Source organism: Fringilla coelebs (assembly GCF_963513975.1).
Source record: "Fringilla coelebs genome assembly, chromosome: 10".
In the NCBI taxonomy this organism is placed as follows: domain Eukaryota; kingdom Metazoa; phylum Chordata; class Aves; order Passeriformes; family Fringillidae; genus Fringilla; species Fringilla coelebs.
The window spans coordinates 3,759,622-3,776,105 of NC_140036.1; the positions used below are offsets into that span (position 1 = coordinate 3,759,622).

Consider the following 16,484-nt stretch of genomic DNA (forward strand, 5'->3'; position numbering starts at 1 on the left):
TTCAAAGAGATATTAAATAAATACTCCAGCCCAGTCTCAGTGGAAGCCAACCATTTAGGCTGGTATTAATGTCAGTGGCAGCAGAGTTTAACAGGTAAATCCAGGTATTTAGAGCTAAGGCATAAAAAACCACACTTAAAATTTTCACTGGGTCAGGCACTTAAAATTAAACATGAAGTACCACATCTGGAAGGGGCAGCAGAAAGCCAGGCCAATTCTAATAGTCCAGCAAATCTCCCTCCTGAAAAGCTAAAAGCTATCTAGACAAGTCTTGTTATTCTGCTAAAAAGAGAGAGAAATAGAACAAAACAACACAACACCTGAGATTTTTAACCCATTGAAATATCCAGCAACCACTGGGACCTGAATGGGTTTGTTCCTAACTAGAAACAGATGACAAAAGAAAACTCAATGCTGTACACAGCTGTCTTTCATTATTTGCAGTGAAATACTATTGTAACATCATTTACCTCATTTCAGATAAGCTATAATAAAAACAGATGGTAGAAGAGATCAAGGCACCTTGGTCAGAGCAAAATACAGCAGCATTTCACTCAGTAAACTGAAGCAGCATAATCTTGCAAATTTATCATCCCCTTCTACCCCTGGACTCAATTCACCACCAGCATGAAAGGAACTTTGTTATTGAGAGACCTGAATTTGTACCAAATGCCAGCAACTAACTGCACACATTAAAAAGAAAAGGTCCCACAGGTGTGAATAAATCAAACTGGAAGTGATCCTAAAGACTGCTGAGACCTAAAACAGGCTGGCACTCCTGTGTCTGATCCCCAGACTCTGCTGCTCAAATCTGCTTCTCTCTCATATGTGGAAGGTCTCTTTCACTGCTGATCATCTCACCCGTCCATTGCTGATCACAGCCCTCTGCCCCTTCTTCAGCTTTAGAACATCTCTGCAGTAAACAGCATGGGACAGAATAAAATCCACCTTGGGAGATTCAAAGGCTTCTTTGAAAATATTGGTATCCATACCCTACAAGAAAAGAATACTTGACATTGGAATAGGAAGCAAACTAGACCTCTGCACACTTTTTAAAAGCAACCGTTTTGTTTCCATTCCAGAACATCTTTATATCTTGCTAAAACTGATCTCTGACCCCCTTTTCTTTGTGGCCTTTAACCTAGCTTGTCACCATCAAACACTATCCCAACATCTGCTGTAAAGGGCCACAGCTACTTAGTTCCAATCTTCCTGCCTAACATTTTAAAATCTACTTTGAGACATGCACTTGTATTTTTCCCCATCTTTTAAAACAACATTATTCTCTTAACCACCCAAGAAACAGCTGACTCACTTAAACAGATCCCTGCACCCATGTTCCTTTTGCCTTTTCCAAGTTCAATAGCTCTGATGTGTATGAGGATTTACTTGATGTTTAGATGGATTATTCTATTTAGGTAAACCCTTCAGAGATTTAAAAAAAAAAACAAACTAGCAATCCCAATAGTGTTACTTTTCTCTGTTACTGCATATGAATATACTACACTAAAAAATTAATTTGAGGAACAAGCAAAGCATCCTCCCCATGAAAACACTAGCAGACATGCCTACCCCAACAGCAAATTCCAAGATGTCAGCTCCTGCCTCCAATGCCTTCACAGTTTCTTCTTTTGCCATCTTGGTGATGAAGTTCTTGGCATTATTTGAGGTTTGTGTCTGCAAAGCTGCCCATATGGCTTTAGCTACAATGGTATTCTGGCTGTTGGGTTCTTCACTAGGATTATTAATCATGCTGATTCGAATGTTATTGCTGGATTTCTGTGTTTAACAAAACAGGTAATAGGAAAGTTTAACATTTCAGATGAAATAAACATATAATAAACACTATAGCAGAAGCTTTGTGTTTCTTAACCAGAATATCAGATTCCAAATTGGGTAAATAACAGCACAAGGTTAAAATGATGAATTAACTAATTTAATATCAAGCATTTAGCTTATGTATAGGCACCACTGTGACAGCAATCTTCCAGATAACCCTGTGCTACCTAAGAAATCCAGGACCATGGCCACCACTCAGTCTGCCAAACCAAAACACAGATATTTCAGTTTAACACCCCAGGTTTAAAAGAGCATTTATTGTATTCTGTTCCAGTCCCTGCAAAAGAGATAAGGCTAGAAATTAGAGGAGAACCAGTCTCTCCAGGTCATACCACAGGAAGATTGTGTAAAACACAACTTGTGTTTTACAAGCCTCTACCAGGGGCTTTGTTAGCACTGCTAATCCATTCCAATGAACATGTTACCTACCTGATGTTTAATGGCATCATACAACAATTGCCTCCCTGAAGGTTTATCAAAATCACCGACAATCCAAAAAGTAACTGGTCTAACAAATGAATCATCTGCAATTATTAAAAAAAAAAAAAAAAAGAAAAAAAAAGATAAATTTGAGGGTGAAAGGAAGGAAAGCTTCATTTTTTCCTCATTTGGAGGTAAGCTATGACACACATGCAAAGACTTCAAAAAAGTAAAATTCCATAGAAAAGCAATGAGTGAACCTAAGCTACGAAGCCTGGCAAGACAAAATTAATAGCATTGGTGTATTAGTCTTTATTAGGTCATCCAGAAAACCCAAGAGGGACAGCATGCATGGCACTAAGCTAGAATCTTTTAGTATTTTTGTTTGTTTGCTACCTTTTCAATTACAAATCATAAAGAAACACATAAACAACTTGGAGATTCCAACTGGGGTTGGAATCCAGCAGACATATGACTTCTTTGTATTGAAGCTGTTCATTTACAAAATCAGTTTTGTATAAAGACAAAAGTTCTGGAGCAAACATGCATTCCAACAGCTTCCTTCACTGCCTGCTGGTTCTAAAGCCAGTGTCATAAAGGAACCAGAAAATTCCAAGAACAATATAAAAAATGCCAAAGCATGAGTTACCATAGATCTCCTTGGAAGACATTCCTGGTCAAAGAGCAGAAAGGAAAGGGGAAAAGGAGAGACACATTAATAACTTGATGGTAATCCCAATGTGTATCAAGAAGCTGCAGCACTGTACTGGGCATAACTGAATCACTACAGTTCAGATCCAACAGCAACAAGTTTGTGCTAATTTTACAAAGCAATAAGCTTTGACTTTTTCTTCCCCTCAAACAGATGGAAGCTTGATTTTCATGCTAGCATTAATTATACTAAATATTACCAGTTTCATACCACAGGGTGAGGACATCATTCTGAAGACTGTTTACAAACACTGCTGTGCCACTGTGCTGTTATTTTCCCTCTTTAAAAAGCAGTATGGCAGTGCTGTATCAGTGCTGGTGCTGAGCCAGCAACACAGAGAACTTCCCTATTACTTCAGAAAATAAATGTGGTACAGCATTACTGGAATCAGACAGCAGTTATTAAATATCTTAAGTGGCAGAAGAGGCATGGCCAAAAAATGTCAAGCCATGGAATTGCAAATTAATGCACTTTCCAACAAGCATGCCAAGGTGTGGATTTAATTAATGCTCTACCCCAAGTGACTGAGCACGAATGAAGAGCAGGCATGAGACAGGAAGAGCAATGGGAACATTTCAGGCAGTGCACATGGATGGCAGTGACTGGAGACAGGACCATGGAAATTTGGGACAGTCTAGTAAAGACAGGAGACAGACACAGGAGGATTTGGATCAAATGACAGCAGCTTATTTTTGGAATCTTACCAAAAATGGATAAAGGAAACACCTGATGGTGTCTGGTTAGACCTGGTTAGGCTCTGTATTATGTCTATGCATGCATTTCCTACACTTGAGAGGCACAGGCAAGTTTGAACACTTTTATGTGCAACTGTAACAACACTGCCATTGGAAAAGCAGTGCATGCACTGGAGCAGTAAAAACAGCACTGACCACGTTAGGTGATGTCTTATATAATGGGCAGTTGGAATTTTCTTATGGATCCATGTAACTTCTAGAAATTTTGAATTATGAGACAGAGAGCTAAAACCTCTTTTACATTTTTCTAGTCACTTGCTTGCACTGCTGCATTTCTGAGGGTCACTTGCAGAACAGCAAGAAGAGTTTGCTTGAGGCTTTATTATTCAATAAGAGGTTGGACTGGGTTTAAAGAGGGGAACATTCTTGTTCCATGCAGATGTCATGCCTTATTTAAATAAAAGAAATCTTTAACAGACTATGCTGTTACCCATAGGCCTGGAAAGGCTCAGTGAGTGTGTGAAGAGCTGCACATATGCCTGGAAACAAACATAAAAGCAGACTTGGATTCAGAATCCACCCCAGATGTTACCTTTCTTTGTTAAGTAGGTCATGCTGTTTGCAACAGCAGCTGTCTTATCTTTAGACTCCAGTGTGGTAAATCGAGCAAAGTCATCCACAAAATGGTTATCTGAGGAAGAGAACAAGCATTAAAGGCCAAAGCAACTATTCCATGTAAACTGAAAATAAAATCACAACTATTACCAGAACATTAGGAACACGTCCCATTTCCCTCCTTGTGATACTGCTTGTGTCTCATTTTCACTGCTAATATATAGGCTGAGAAATGAATTTTGCTGTCTCACAAGTCACATTAATAACTACACTGCATATTTGATAGGGGGAAGTCAGTTGAAAGAATTTCCCAAGTCTCACTTAGTTGACACTAGTGTATGTAAATAATATACATTGAAAAATCCACTCTGTCACTATTTTTCAAGCAATTCAAAAAAGGCAGGAGTAATGTCATTGTACTGCAGTCACTGTACTGGGTGTTCATTTAGCAAGGGAACATTTTGCTAAATCTGAATTAATTCCAGAGATGACTGTCAACCCTACTCAAAAGAAGGTCAGAACTAAGAAACAAATTGCTGCTTTATGCATTATATAATTTCTCAGCTTCATGAGTCATATTCCCCTTAAGGTCTGTATAAAAAGAAACCAAATTCCCATTTTGAAAATCAGTAGGCATTTAATGTTGTACATAAACATCTGTCTGTGCCAGGGCTGGGTCATCACTTCAGGTGCTGTTAATGCTTTGCCACCTGAGCTTTCCACTGGAACAGCAAGTCTTTCACTCAGACATTTCAGGTTTAACACAATTAAAAGCATCCCTTACTCATTCCTGTCAGATCTAGGTACTCTCTGTCAGACCTTAGGATTCTTGAGTTAATTCTTGGAACAACATTAGGCTGGTTCATGATATACTCAACCACATCTTGGTCATTAGATAGTTCACCCTGAAGGAAAGAGGAAAGAAGCATTATTTCTTATTTGACATATAAAATTGCCTTACATAACTTCAAAAAAAAAAAAAAAAGGCAAGAAGCAATTTTGAAAGCCAAGCTCTCTTGTGTAATAATGTAGCCAGGGACTTGTGAATCAGCTTTTCCAAATCTAGTTTCTCTCAAGGCACAGAGGAGCTCAGCACCCACCAGGTACACGGCTCGCTGGAAGATGCTGGTGGTTTCCAGGATTTTGTGCATTGTCACAGTTTCCAGGTCATCAGGATCCAGCTGATCTTTCTGGAAAGGCATCCCATTGAACAGGACAACAGGGAGAGGGCCTACACCAGTTTGCTCATAGTAAGCTCTTGCTGCCTAAAAACAGGAACAGAAGCAGCTTTAGCACGTCAGCCCTTTGCCACAAAGGTTCCTAACAAGCTGTGCAATATCCACAAAACACACCATGAGATCCTTACTACTTCTGTTAGACAATGTATCTTTGAAACTTTCAGAGTTTCAAAGCAAAAAAAAGTTCCTTCACAATACAGAGGTGCACAATACTCCTTTAAGTTCATTTTGTAAATTAATTCCAATAAGCAATTTCTGGTAGTGGCAACAGGAAACATCACTTTGCTTGTGGAAGCAAATGCAATGCAAGCAGTGGTAGCTGTAATGTAAGACAGGGTAGGGAACTTTTATTTTTTTTTAAGAATGCATTTCTTAAACCTGTAGGAAAACAGTTCCTTGTGAGGCAGGGAGTTATTCTGTCTCAACAAATTTCCCTCTTTCATGTAACCACTGAAAGTGCACCAGCATTGACAGATACCCTGTTAGAAGTTAAAGTTAACTAGGTTCTGCTGGTTAGAGGGTCTGGTTGAAGCCTCTCTTCTCATACAAAAATGCCTGTCTTACTTTTATGGATTTTCATTTCCTTAAAATGCTTTTCTCTTCACTATCCTGCACTGAAAGACTCATATGCACAGGAGCCTACTTTCTGTAACCCTGACTGCACTCCTTACATTTGCAGATGTAGGCAGCATCATGTGTGTTAAGAGCTATTGGTGACAGTATTTTCATTTCTTTTAGAATAAGAAACATCCCTCCATAAAACCTCAAATAAAATCTGCTTCATCTTACATATAACTGGTTCAATAGTGATTTGCCCTTCTAATTTTCTCCATAGAGAAAAGTATCAGACCTAAAAATCACTTCAAGAATTATTTGCAGAAATTTGTTGGATGTCTTGCTATTATCATGGCTTTATCTCACTCAGTATTCAAATACTGATTCAGAAACCCCACACTGATCCCTCCCAATGTTAAGCCTCTAGGTTTTTCCATTAACTATTCCATCACTTTGATGTTTTTGCAAACACTTTTAAACTCTACTGAAGTCTGCATTCCATAATGAAAGCATAAATTATGAGTCACAAGAAAGCTATCTTAGTTCTTTAAAAATAGATTTTTAAAATATATATATTCCATTATATGTACTATGTATAATATATAAAGCTTGTGCTGAACATAAACTGTAAAGTATTACTAGAAATCCCCCAAGGTGATAACAAAAGAGTTCCCTGGTTAGTAAGAGAACTGGATCAAGAAATTGTATGTAATTATATTTTCAGAACTGTTGCAGCAAAAGAAGAGGGGGAAAAAAGCTCTATTTCATGAATTCTTACCTTTCTGTTTTGATCATAGGCAGAATCAATTCCCAGCACGCTGTTGATTTCCACATAAGGATACTGTTTCTCAAGAACACTAACAACATGTTCCACTTTCAGCTGGTCTCCTGTTTTCACTTTGTTATAGATCTGAAAGGGGAATACAAGTTTACAGCTGCAACTGTAAAACCTCTGTCCTTATCAAAGGTAAACTGACCTGTCACCTGTATTGCAGTAGTTATAATAAGGCTTTAACAGCCAGACTGCAAAATTTATATTCATATTTATCAGCTGCAACAGCTCCTAAGCACTTGTAGCCATTTTAAGTATCTTGTTATACCTTGTAGTCATTCCAGAGAGATATATATACTTCTTTAAATAATTTGCATCTTTAATTAGAAAAGGTATTTGAGGAGGGAATAGAGTTCTCTGGGGGCAAAAAGCCTCAAATAAAGAATATCCAAGGAGCTACCTTCCCTTCAGAACTTGGGATATGCTTATGAGCAATACAACCTCAGAGATAAAGCAGGTAACTCTTTCCCTCTTGAAGGCACAAGATTTTACTTTGAGCTACAAATACACACCCAAAATCAAAAGAATAAAAGTAACTGTCTTTAAGGAACCAGCAATTTAATGTCACAGTATGCCCCAGCTTGCCAATTTGTACAAGTATCAAACCACAGGTGAAATTCCTTTACCAGCGCCTGTATTGTCCTTTGATGTGGCAAAGGTACAGAGCTGGAATGGTTCAAACCCAATTATAACATTGAAGGGATGGGGCAGTTCAGGACTCAGAGACTGAATGAGTAAAGGGACAGGATCAGAAAAACATGCAAAAGTGTTAAGTGTCACAATGAAATCTGTGTCACAATGAAACCTAGTCTCACTTGTAAAGTGGAGTTAAAGAAGCACATTACAAGAACACATGTTCTGTGGTACCAGTATTTGGAGATACTCTGCATACTACCCCAGCCAAAGAACAATTCCTTCCATTAACTACACATTAGCTCATTAACATAATCATATATACATGGAAAATCTTAAAACATTAATTTCCCTTTTTAATTAAGACTTACAGACATGACGGTCTGAAAAGCGTAATTATTGTCCATTTCTTGTGCCACATAATTGTATGTCCTCAGGAGGGCAACACCAGCATCCTGCAGTCCATCAACATCCTCTGAGTCATTAACCACAAAGACTAGTCCTATCCTGCAATCACACAAATCCCCAGGTCATCATTTCTATAAAGAATCAACTCTTCACTCAGCTGCTGCCTGTGATCATCATCTTAAACACAGGTTTTTTCTAGAATAGCCTGGGAAGATGTTGAGCAGAGCAGCCAGGTATCAAATTTAGGACATATAATCTGTAATGAGTCCATCAGAATCTTGCTTTTCACCTCACTCCCATCCAAAACTTTAGATTTCTTTTGGACTGTTAAAAATCAGAACTCTGTTTTGCTAGTAGAGGAAGTTACATTCAAAAAATACACACATACCTCAAACACAAGGAATGTAACATTTCTGCAGTGTCCTAGCAAAGAGAATTTTACAATTGCAAAAGTCACATGCATAAGAACTGATGTCAAAAAGCCCCAAACATTAAAACACAGCGATTACCTCAGTGGGATGTGGTTACTGAAGAACATTTCTGCCACATTCAGTAATTCTGCTGTGGTCTCATGAGTAGGATCTACTATCAGCACCTGTATATAAACAGCAAGTGAAAAGTTTTCATGCCCTGGAGAGCCAATGCTGCCAAGATATTCTCTTCTGTCCCAAGCCAGACAGAACTGGGCCATTCAGACTGCATGTAGGGCCCTTCATTCATGCAGCTGTTGTCTTAGAATTTAAAAATTTCTATGTTAAAAGTATTGAATTCCAGAGAAAAAGGTAACACATCCAAGCTCCCACAGCTTCAGATGGTTCAAGTCCCTGTTTTCTCCTAATCAGAGTTCTTGCTTTGCATAAGACCACTTTGCCAATGACAAGAGTTACAGTGCACAATTTGCAAACTCTTCATCAGATCTAAGTCATTTACCTACAGACTAAAAGGACACCCAGGACTAAGCTGAGGGCTGTTGGTCATTTGTTCAAGTCTTGGTGCATGAATGCTTTCTGATTGAAACAACTGAAGTTGGTCTTAACTCTGCCAAGAAGACAATAGTTAACAGATTTGATAGATTTCATTCACCAACTTCAGGTATTATCACGAAGCTGAAACACACCAAATTGTTATTTATCAGATGATAATTTTGTCCATTGACAAAACAACTCCTGGCATCTAATAGATGCCACAGAATCATGCTCAGGAATCTCTGAATCTCAGCCATAACTTACTAATACAAGGAGAACAAAACCTTTTAGAAAAGCATCCTCTCTCTCAAGCTATTTAAGTGACAGGGAATCCAGTGTATATGTGAGGTAAGCTGCAAAAGCTAATGTCCCTGCTCTTGACAAAACAAATGCACATTTCACCCAGTCAGATTATTACTTACAAAATTATGGAAGTTTTTTCTGATTTGCCTGATCACACCAGGAAATGTGGGCCGCAGCAGTTCCTGCACGCTGGAAGGCCAGGAATTGTACCGACTATCAACTTCCAGATTGTTGATCCACTAAGGAAAAGGAAAGGCATTTAAATGATTCACAATCCTCCTGCTCTGGTCTAAGACTAAAATCTTTTCAAATCAGACACTATATTGAAGAAATAAAGCTTTAAAAAATCTTATTATCCTTTTTACTTCACTGCAATTTCAGAGCTGATTGTGAGACAAAGACAAAAGCTCCCCTGACAACTTAAGAATGCAATGCCCAACAGCAAATCAAATATTTCCATCAAAAACCATACTCACTGAAATGGCAGGGCTTCTGATGTCCACAGCATAGTCAGAATCTGATGGCTGGATGTTCAACTTGAGGACATTGTGTAAGGAAACTCCCTCAATTCCCAAGCTGTGCAGGCCTTCCATGACACGGGCTTCATTGCGGAGCACATCAATCAAGCTGCAAGGAAAAGCAAAATGGGGCTGAATTTTAACCCCACAGCAAATAACTTCCTCTTACTCTAAAGGGTTAACAGATGAAAGGTATAAACAAGTCTGTCTGTCCAGACATTAGTTCTTATTTATCACCTCTTTCTTACCGTCCTAAGAAACTTGAGATGACTTAAATCTATTCAATTAATATTGTACAACTGGGAAAAGCAATGTTAAATCAAGATAACTAATCCATTATATATATACATATGTAGTATTGAAACACATCTTGACAAAGGTATAGGGTGGTTTCCAGATGAAACATTTACAGTGGTTTATCCTTGGAGAATCACTCTGCTGTCTTCAGAATAAATCTGTATGCTGACAGCTGAGAAAACAAAATCTTGCTAGTCACAGCACAGGTCAAAAGAACAGCACAAAGGTGACTTCTCATTCCAATCTTCAAGGGTAATCCACTTTTCACATCAGGTTTTTTGTTGGAAATGCCCTTATGAATAAGACAAGGAACCACGCTTTTCTTTTTACAGTACTTAACAATTAAACCTAGTCTAGACTACAAAAAAGGTTCAAAACTGTCTAAATAACTTTATCATTCATGCACAAGCAAGATGCAAGTTTCTAAACAGGATGCAATTATTGTGAAAAATAAAACATTCCTACCTAAATATATCCTGAGTGTCTAAATCAATAAGCAGTCCATTGATGAATAGGGCAGAATCTCCTGGCTGCAATCCTAGCGTTCCCTTGAAATACTGAAAAGAAAATATTATTACAGAGTTTAATATTGGGTTTTTTCCAATAGATCTTGTCTTGCAGTACCATTTACAAATTTCTATTTAGAGACAAGATGAACACTGAAGGAGAAACATTGTATTTGGATATTTTACAACACTACCATGATGAATACTGTGAGCAAAGCAAACAGAGGAATAACAGAAGTACCACGTGAAGTACCAAGAAAAGTACCAGGAAAGTAGATTCTGATCAGAAAAAAATTACTTTTTTTAGTAAATTAATAAGGCTCCCAAAGGAAAGTTGAGTGTTAAATTGTAGCTTTCTGTAAATAATTACATAGTAAACTCTAATGTAACAGTAGCAGTGAACATAACTAACAAATAACACCCACACAAAGGGAGTAGTGCGAAGAACAGCTCTGAAGGGCATGCTCGGATATAGCCTGGTCTGGATGTAGCAGCCCAGGTATCCTCTGAATAAAAATGAATCCACAAAGTCATGGGTTTCCTTGTGGACCAGAGTCTGATCTGACACAGAGCAGAAAGGCCACGAGGGAGCTTTAGCTTGGACTTACATCCTATACTTTGTTCCTTCCAGAACCCCACGGGAGAAGAGTGTCAAACCCCATCCCTTCACCTCTGATTTCATCACTATTCAACAAGGCATTTCTCCCTCAGAACAGGAACCTCAAGGGACTTGTAAGTAGCTCTGCATTTACTCCTAGATTCCCCAAATATCATTGACTGGATTTCTAAACAATATGTATGTACTTAACATACATTGTCTTTTTTCTGATAATACCAAATAAGACTCAAATGTGTGAACAGAGCAACATAGCTCATACAGCAAAGGCTGCTGTTTGACTTTTTTTCATTACTATCTTAAATTTTTGTTTTGCACTCTATCCAGACCACACTACCTGGCATATTTTAGTTGCACAAATTTCTGTACAAAAGCCTGTACAAAATTCCCAGGTGGCTGTTGGTTTTTTCAGTGTTTTGCTAATGCCAAGGACATAGCTGAGCTGTCTGAAACACTTCTGCAAATACAGAGCCTACTCAGTGACCTCCAAAAGCCCCTCATGGCCTGGGGAGTTTTATGAATCTGTTTCAAAGCATATCTAGACTTAGCTGGTAAATTTTATCCCTTCACTAAGCACCAACATTGAAACCATTTCCTCCACACAGAATGAATCAGTCTAAAGCCACAGCAGGTTCTGAATTTATTCTGTGATTTTCTAGTGATCACTGATGTATACAGATATCTAAACATCATCTCAGATAACATCATCTTGGATAAGGAAAACTAATTTTCTTCTGCATCATTAAAACTGAAGGAAGATGCTTAATATAGCTGCTTTTCAAGCAACACATTTCTAACCAGAGCAGTATTTTTCTATTTGAGCAAAGAAGTTTAATTATGTTCCTCATCCATGTTTGAAAATCCACCACTTCTTGACTTCCCAGATGCATGCTACAAAGGTGTGTGTGAAAATACTGGGTCATTATCTCGAGCAACATGTAAAACTAAGTGCAAAGGCACTGTGTTACTTTTTGGACACATTACCTTTTGGTTCTCTTCAATTTCTGCTCTGAGTTCCGAAGAAACAACTGTTTTTGTTATGGCTCTACAAAAATAAAAACATCATGCTATGAATCCTCTTTCTGTTTATCTGCTGGATAGATATCTACTCACCTACCTTTTGTACCTTACATATTAAGATAATTAACCTTCTAGTATGAAGAGGTGCAGCAAGAAGCAGTTGCACTTGGTGACATCATAAATAGTAGGATGCAGCATTTTTCTTACACTGTATAATCCAGCAGCACAAAAATGTTAACCACATGCCAACCCTCAGGGTCTAATTTCACATTAACCATAATAAAAGTGTGCAGCTGCCAAAAATGTAAAGATGGAGGCTGGCAACAGAAACTAGGGGATTTCACTGCTCATGGTGGGTTCCCATTGCTTTCCTTACTTTGGATCCAGTGATTGCATCATCAGAGTGGGTGAGTACAGCCCACAGATCAGCCTGAAAACAGTGAGATGCAATGCCTGCCTTAAAAAGTTCTAAATAAAACTTAACATCAGGTAATGGAAAATAGGACCAGAAATCAGTTTATTTTTACACTCATCTCATGGATATATCTCCCACCTATTCAAAAAGGTTCTGTAATATCATCTTCACAATCCAGGCAATGGAATTTTTCAAGAGAAATATATCTCTAGACTGGCTGGCCATGCCAGGTCATATTGAGTTTTTTGAAACTGATTTGAATATGTTAAAGACAGTCCCTGACAAAGTGCAAAAACCAGTGGAATTACACATCAGCCTCTAACATGAGACTGACTGGGTTGTTTGGCAACATGGATCCCAAAAGAATAGTGGGACCCTGTAAACAGATAAATGTTAAGATCATTAAACAGAAAACCCAGCCAGTAAATTCTTGATGACTGACTTCATGTAATAAATTTAGATGCATTTCACAATAAAATAGCACGGGCAATTCTGGCAAATTTTCTACCAGTCCACATCAGCTGCCATCCAAGAAAAACACCATCAAATCCTCTTTGTAACAGCAGGCTGAAGAACTTCCCAGCATGAGCATTCCCCAGCGTTTGCTTCCAGTTAAATGAAAGTCAGAATTAACCCAACCAATACTGCTTGTCTCAGGTCCTGCTCAGGAAAAGGAGAGTAATAAAATTTTTTAGGAGTCAAAATTAAAGTTACCTGGCCTTTGTAGGAAAGTTCTGACTGAGATCCTTCATGACCATCAGGGCATCCACAGGGGGAGCAGTCAAAATGCGAGCAGCAGTTTGAAAACTCAGATCTTAGAAGTGAAAAAACAGAGGTCAACAACTCCAAACTGAAAACAACTTAACTTTATCTTGCAACTTTTTTGCATGTTACCTAAGGAAATTCACTTTCTAGCTGCACCTAGAGATACTTTAAAATTCATCTTCTTTGTATTCAACTTCTATGTGTTGCCTTGAGGCAAGTAACCCCCTCCAAGTGAAGCAGTGTATGCTGCCTAAAGGTTGTTTAGGTGAGTCCAGACCAGCCCTCTTTCTTTGGCTGAGCTGGGAGGATCTGCCCTTCCACTGATACAGGTAGATTTCCTCTGGCTACAACATATATTCAGCTCTTTGAATTAGTCTTTTTGAGAGGATGAAAAGCCTTTTCATAGGTTTTAATAGATGTTTTAAGAGCAGCATGTAATTGACTTTGAAATTCAGTTTTCCTCTGGTCTTGAGGAATCTCAAGATTTCACTTCAGAAGTGGGATCTGGAAAGAAATTTTGCATCATTTCTTTCCTGCAGTCAGCAGACCATACAAGCAGTCAGTTTAAGAGCAAGTAGCTTACTGTACTTCACAATATAGAAAACAATCCTCATGTCAGAAATCCTGTGAAACAATACCAAAAGCTATTTCAACAGGAAAAAGTACTTTAAAAACCAAGTATTTTCCAAGTGAGACTGAATTAAGGAATTTACAGTGAAATTCTGTCAACTGTACACAGCCACTAACAACCTCAATAGTGTAGAATACCAGAAAACATATTTACATTGAGTTTTTTAGACCATAACTGAAAGATTTTATCCAGATTACCTTGGAGCTGCCATACTTTCAAGGGTGCCATTTCATTGGTACTTTCCACAAGGTGTTTTCTGAGCTCTTTCAGTTCTTCTGACAAGTCAGGATACAGCTGCCTAAAAGGATACAAGGGTCAAACAACTTCTGTGGTTTCCTATAAGAATATCTGCTGCTAATTTAAAGAAACTACCACATAAAAAATATGCTGCTAACACATACAGAAAACTCAGACATGTAAAAAACAATAATAAAGCAAAAGATCAGCATTTCTGCAAAAAAGTTTTTTGATATGAAGAAGCCCAACTGTGTTTTACCTTAGTTTTCCAAACAGAAATCCTTGCACTTCATCAATAGGGTCATTTTCATCTATGACTGTAGCATTCACATCTGTGCCTATAAACACACAGAGAACACCACTAGGACCAAGCTATTCCCAAACAGAAAAGCAGGAAAATCTGGGGTTTGTATGTGTATGTGCACATGTAAAGAAAAAGTACACACACAGATTACACTATCAAAATAGTTTTGGCAGATGCACGGGAGTTTGTAGAACAGAGATCATTGTTCCATAAAAGCAGCAAAAGCAAAAAAAAATAAAGTGCAGAATTCTGAGAATTCTGTCTTTCCCCCTCCCCCAAAAAAAAAACAAACCCACCAAACCAAAAATGAGGAACAGGGTACACAGTCTGCTCTGAGGATGAATAGGTTAAGGCAAATTAAAGTAGAGAAATTTGCTTTATATCTGCAGAGTAGCTGGTAAAAAATTAGTTGCATTAGTAGTGCCATTACTAAGATCTAGTCCATGGCCATGACTCCAGGATTTCACAAATGTGGAAGTGCCATGGCAAAGATCTGTTTCATAAGGAGTATGCTCCCAAAAGGGATTACAGAGCTAAGGAAAGAAAAATATCTGCAATTCAGACATTCATAGCAAAATGAGTATAAAATTACCTTGGTGAAATTAAAATACTTTAACATTACACATTAAAATACTTCAAATAAAAATTCACCTTTCACCTGGGTATCATCCTTGGCCTTATATTCTGTACTTTTAATAGCCAGTTCTACACCATAGCCAGAGAGGTAGACCTTTTCCTTGCTGGGATTCTGTAAGGAAAAGCCATCAGTGTGATATTGTCATCTTTCTTTGATCCAAAAAAAAAAAAAATTACCACTTCCCAAAGCTGAGAAATCTCAGTCTGGGATTTCAGACATGATGGGTAGAGAGAAACAAACACTGTGAGTGACTCTGCAGTTACATACTCTAATAATTTTATTTCCTACTGTTTTTCAACACACTTCTTGAAGTTCACCAAGCAATAACTATCTCTATGAACCAAAAAAACCATCAAAATCCACAAAGCAAAGAGGAACACAAAACAATGTTTTCAGGATTCAGTGTGTGAGCAGAGCAGAGGGAGATAGAGTCCTATCATCAAATCAGAAAGAGGGTGGAAAGGAACTTCAGCTCAAAGTTCAAAAATGAAACATTCACTGAAGAGCTACCACAAAAAATGACAAGGAATAAAATAATGGCAAAAGATAGGTGCATAATTAGTTCTGCCTTTAATAAGAGAAACATGACCACTTTCTAAAGTATTTTGAAGTATATAGGAGTCACATAACAGCACCAAGATCTAAAGTGTAATACACTGAATTTTGAATGTCTTCCTCCCAACACTGACAAACAACTACTTCCTTTAATAAAAGGTAAGTAGTGTATGCAATGTATGACTTTATTTTATTAAAAGTAAAAGTAATATTAGAAATTAACCAGCTGATGCTCTTTTTTATTTTCCACATGCAAGCCTGACTGCTACCCTGCAGGTTTTGGAAATACTTACTAATATTCAAGCAACAAATCAAAGAACTCCAGTTCTTCATACCTTTTGAAATGTACTTTTAAATACTAATCCAGTGGCTATGCACAATTTAGTGGAGAAAGATGGAAGCCAGGATAATGCACTAGAAATGGTAAGTGGTTCTGTAAAAAAATTACTACAGAAACAATGTTTCTTTTGAAAATGGTACCTAAATATTAAACCTTGCTTTTTATATCAAGTGAGTGGCCTGACTGCGAAAGATCTGACTAATTCCCATGCTCTAATATGGGTAAACACTTTTTTTTTTTTACACTGAAGTCCCTATTTAATCTGGAATTTAAGTCTGGATTTGTGAAATCAAACAATCTTACTTAAACAATCAGGAGATTTAAAATATTCTGTATTACTCAGCTACATGCAATAAAAAAAAAAAAAAACTTTGAGTATTTCATGTAAATTAACAATGAGAGTAGGCAAATGTCAATTTAAAGGGAAC

General features: G+C 37.7%; 1 protein-coding gene across 2 annotated transcripts in view; it reads right to left on the reverse strand.

The window, feature by feature from the left end:
- UGGT1 (UDP-glucose glycoprotein glucosyltransferase 1) overlaps positions 1-16,484 on the reverse strand; it is a 40,559-nt gene that overhangs the window by 16,608 nt on the left and 7,467 nt on the right. The window contains exons 7-24 of one of the 2 annotated variants that reach the window (XM_084212551.1): positions 15,176-15,272; positions 14,480-14,558; positions 14,181-14,281; positions 13,302-13,401; positions 12,137-12,197; positions 10,496-10,587; positions 9,692-9,842; positions 9,335-9,454; positions 8,457-8,542; positions 7,911-8,046; positions 6,853-6,984; positions 5,382-5,546; positions 5,066-5,186; positions 4,259-4,357; positions 2,909-2,932; positions 2,269-2,363; positions 1,573-1,779; positions 862-993 (exon numbers count right to left, since the gene is read on the reverse strand). In XM_084212551.1, coding sequence (XP_084068677.1) covers positions 862-993; positions 1,573-1,779; positions 2,269-2,363; positions 2,909-2,932; positions 4,259-4,357; positions 5,066-5,186; positions 5,382-5,546; positions 6,853-6,984; positions 7,911-8,046; positions 8,457-8,542; positions 9,335-9,454; positions 9,692-9,842; positions 10,496-10,587; positions 12,137-12,197; positions 13,302-13,401; positions 14,181-14,281; positions 14,480-14,558; positions 15,176-15,272 — 1,998 coding nt within the window. The remainder of the gene's footprint in view (positions 1-861; positions 994-1,572; positions 1,780-2,268; positions 2,364-2,908; positions 2,933-4,258; positions 4,358-5,065; positions 5,187-5,381; positions 5,547-6,852; positions 6,985-7,910; positions 8,047-8,456; positions 8,543-9,334; positions 9,455-9,691; positions 9,843-10,495; positions 10,588-12,136; positions 12,198-13,301; positions 13,402-14,180; positions 14,282-14,479; positions 14,559-15,175; positions 15,273-16,484) is intronic. The other variant, XM_084212552.1, reaches the window with a different exon arrangement.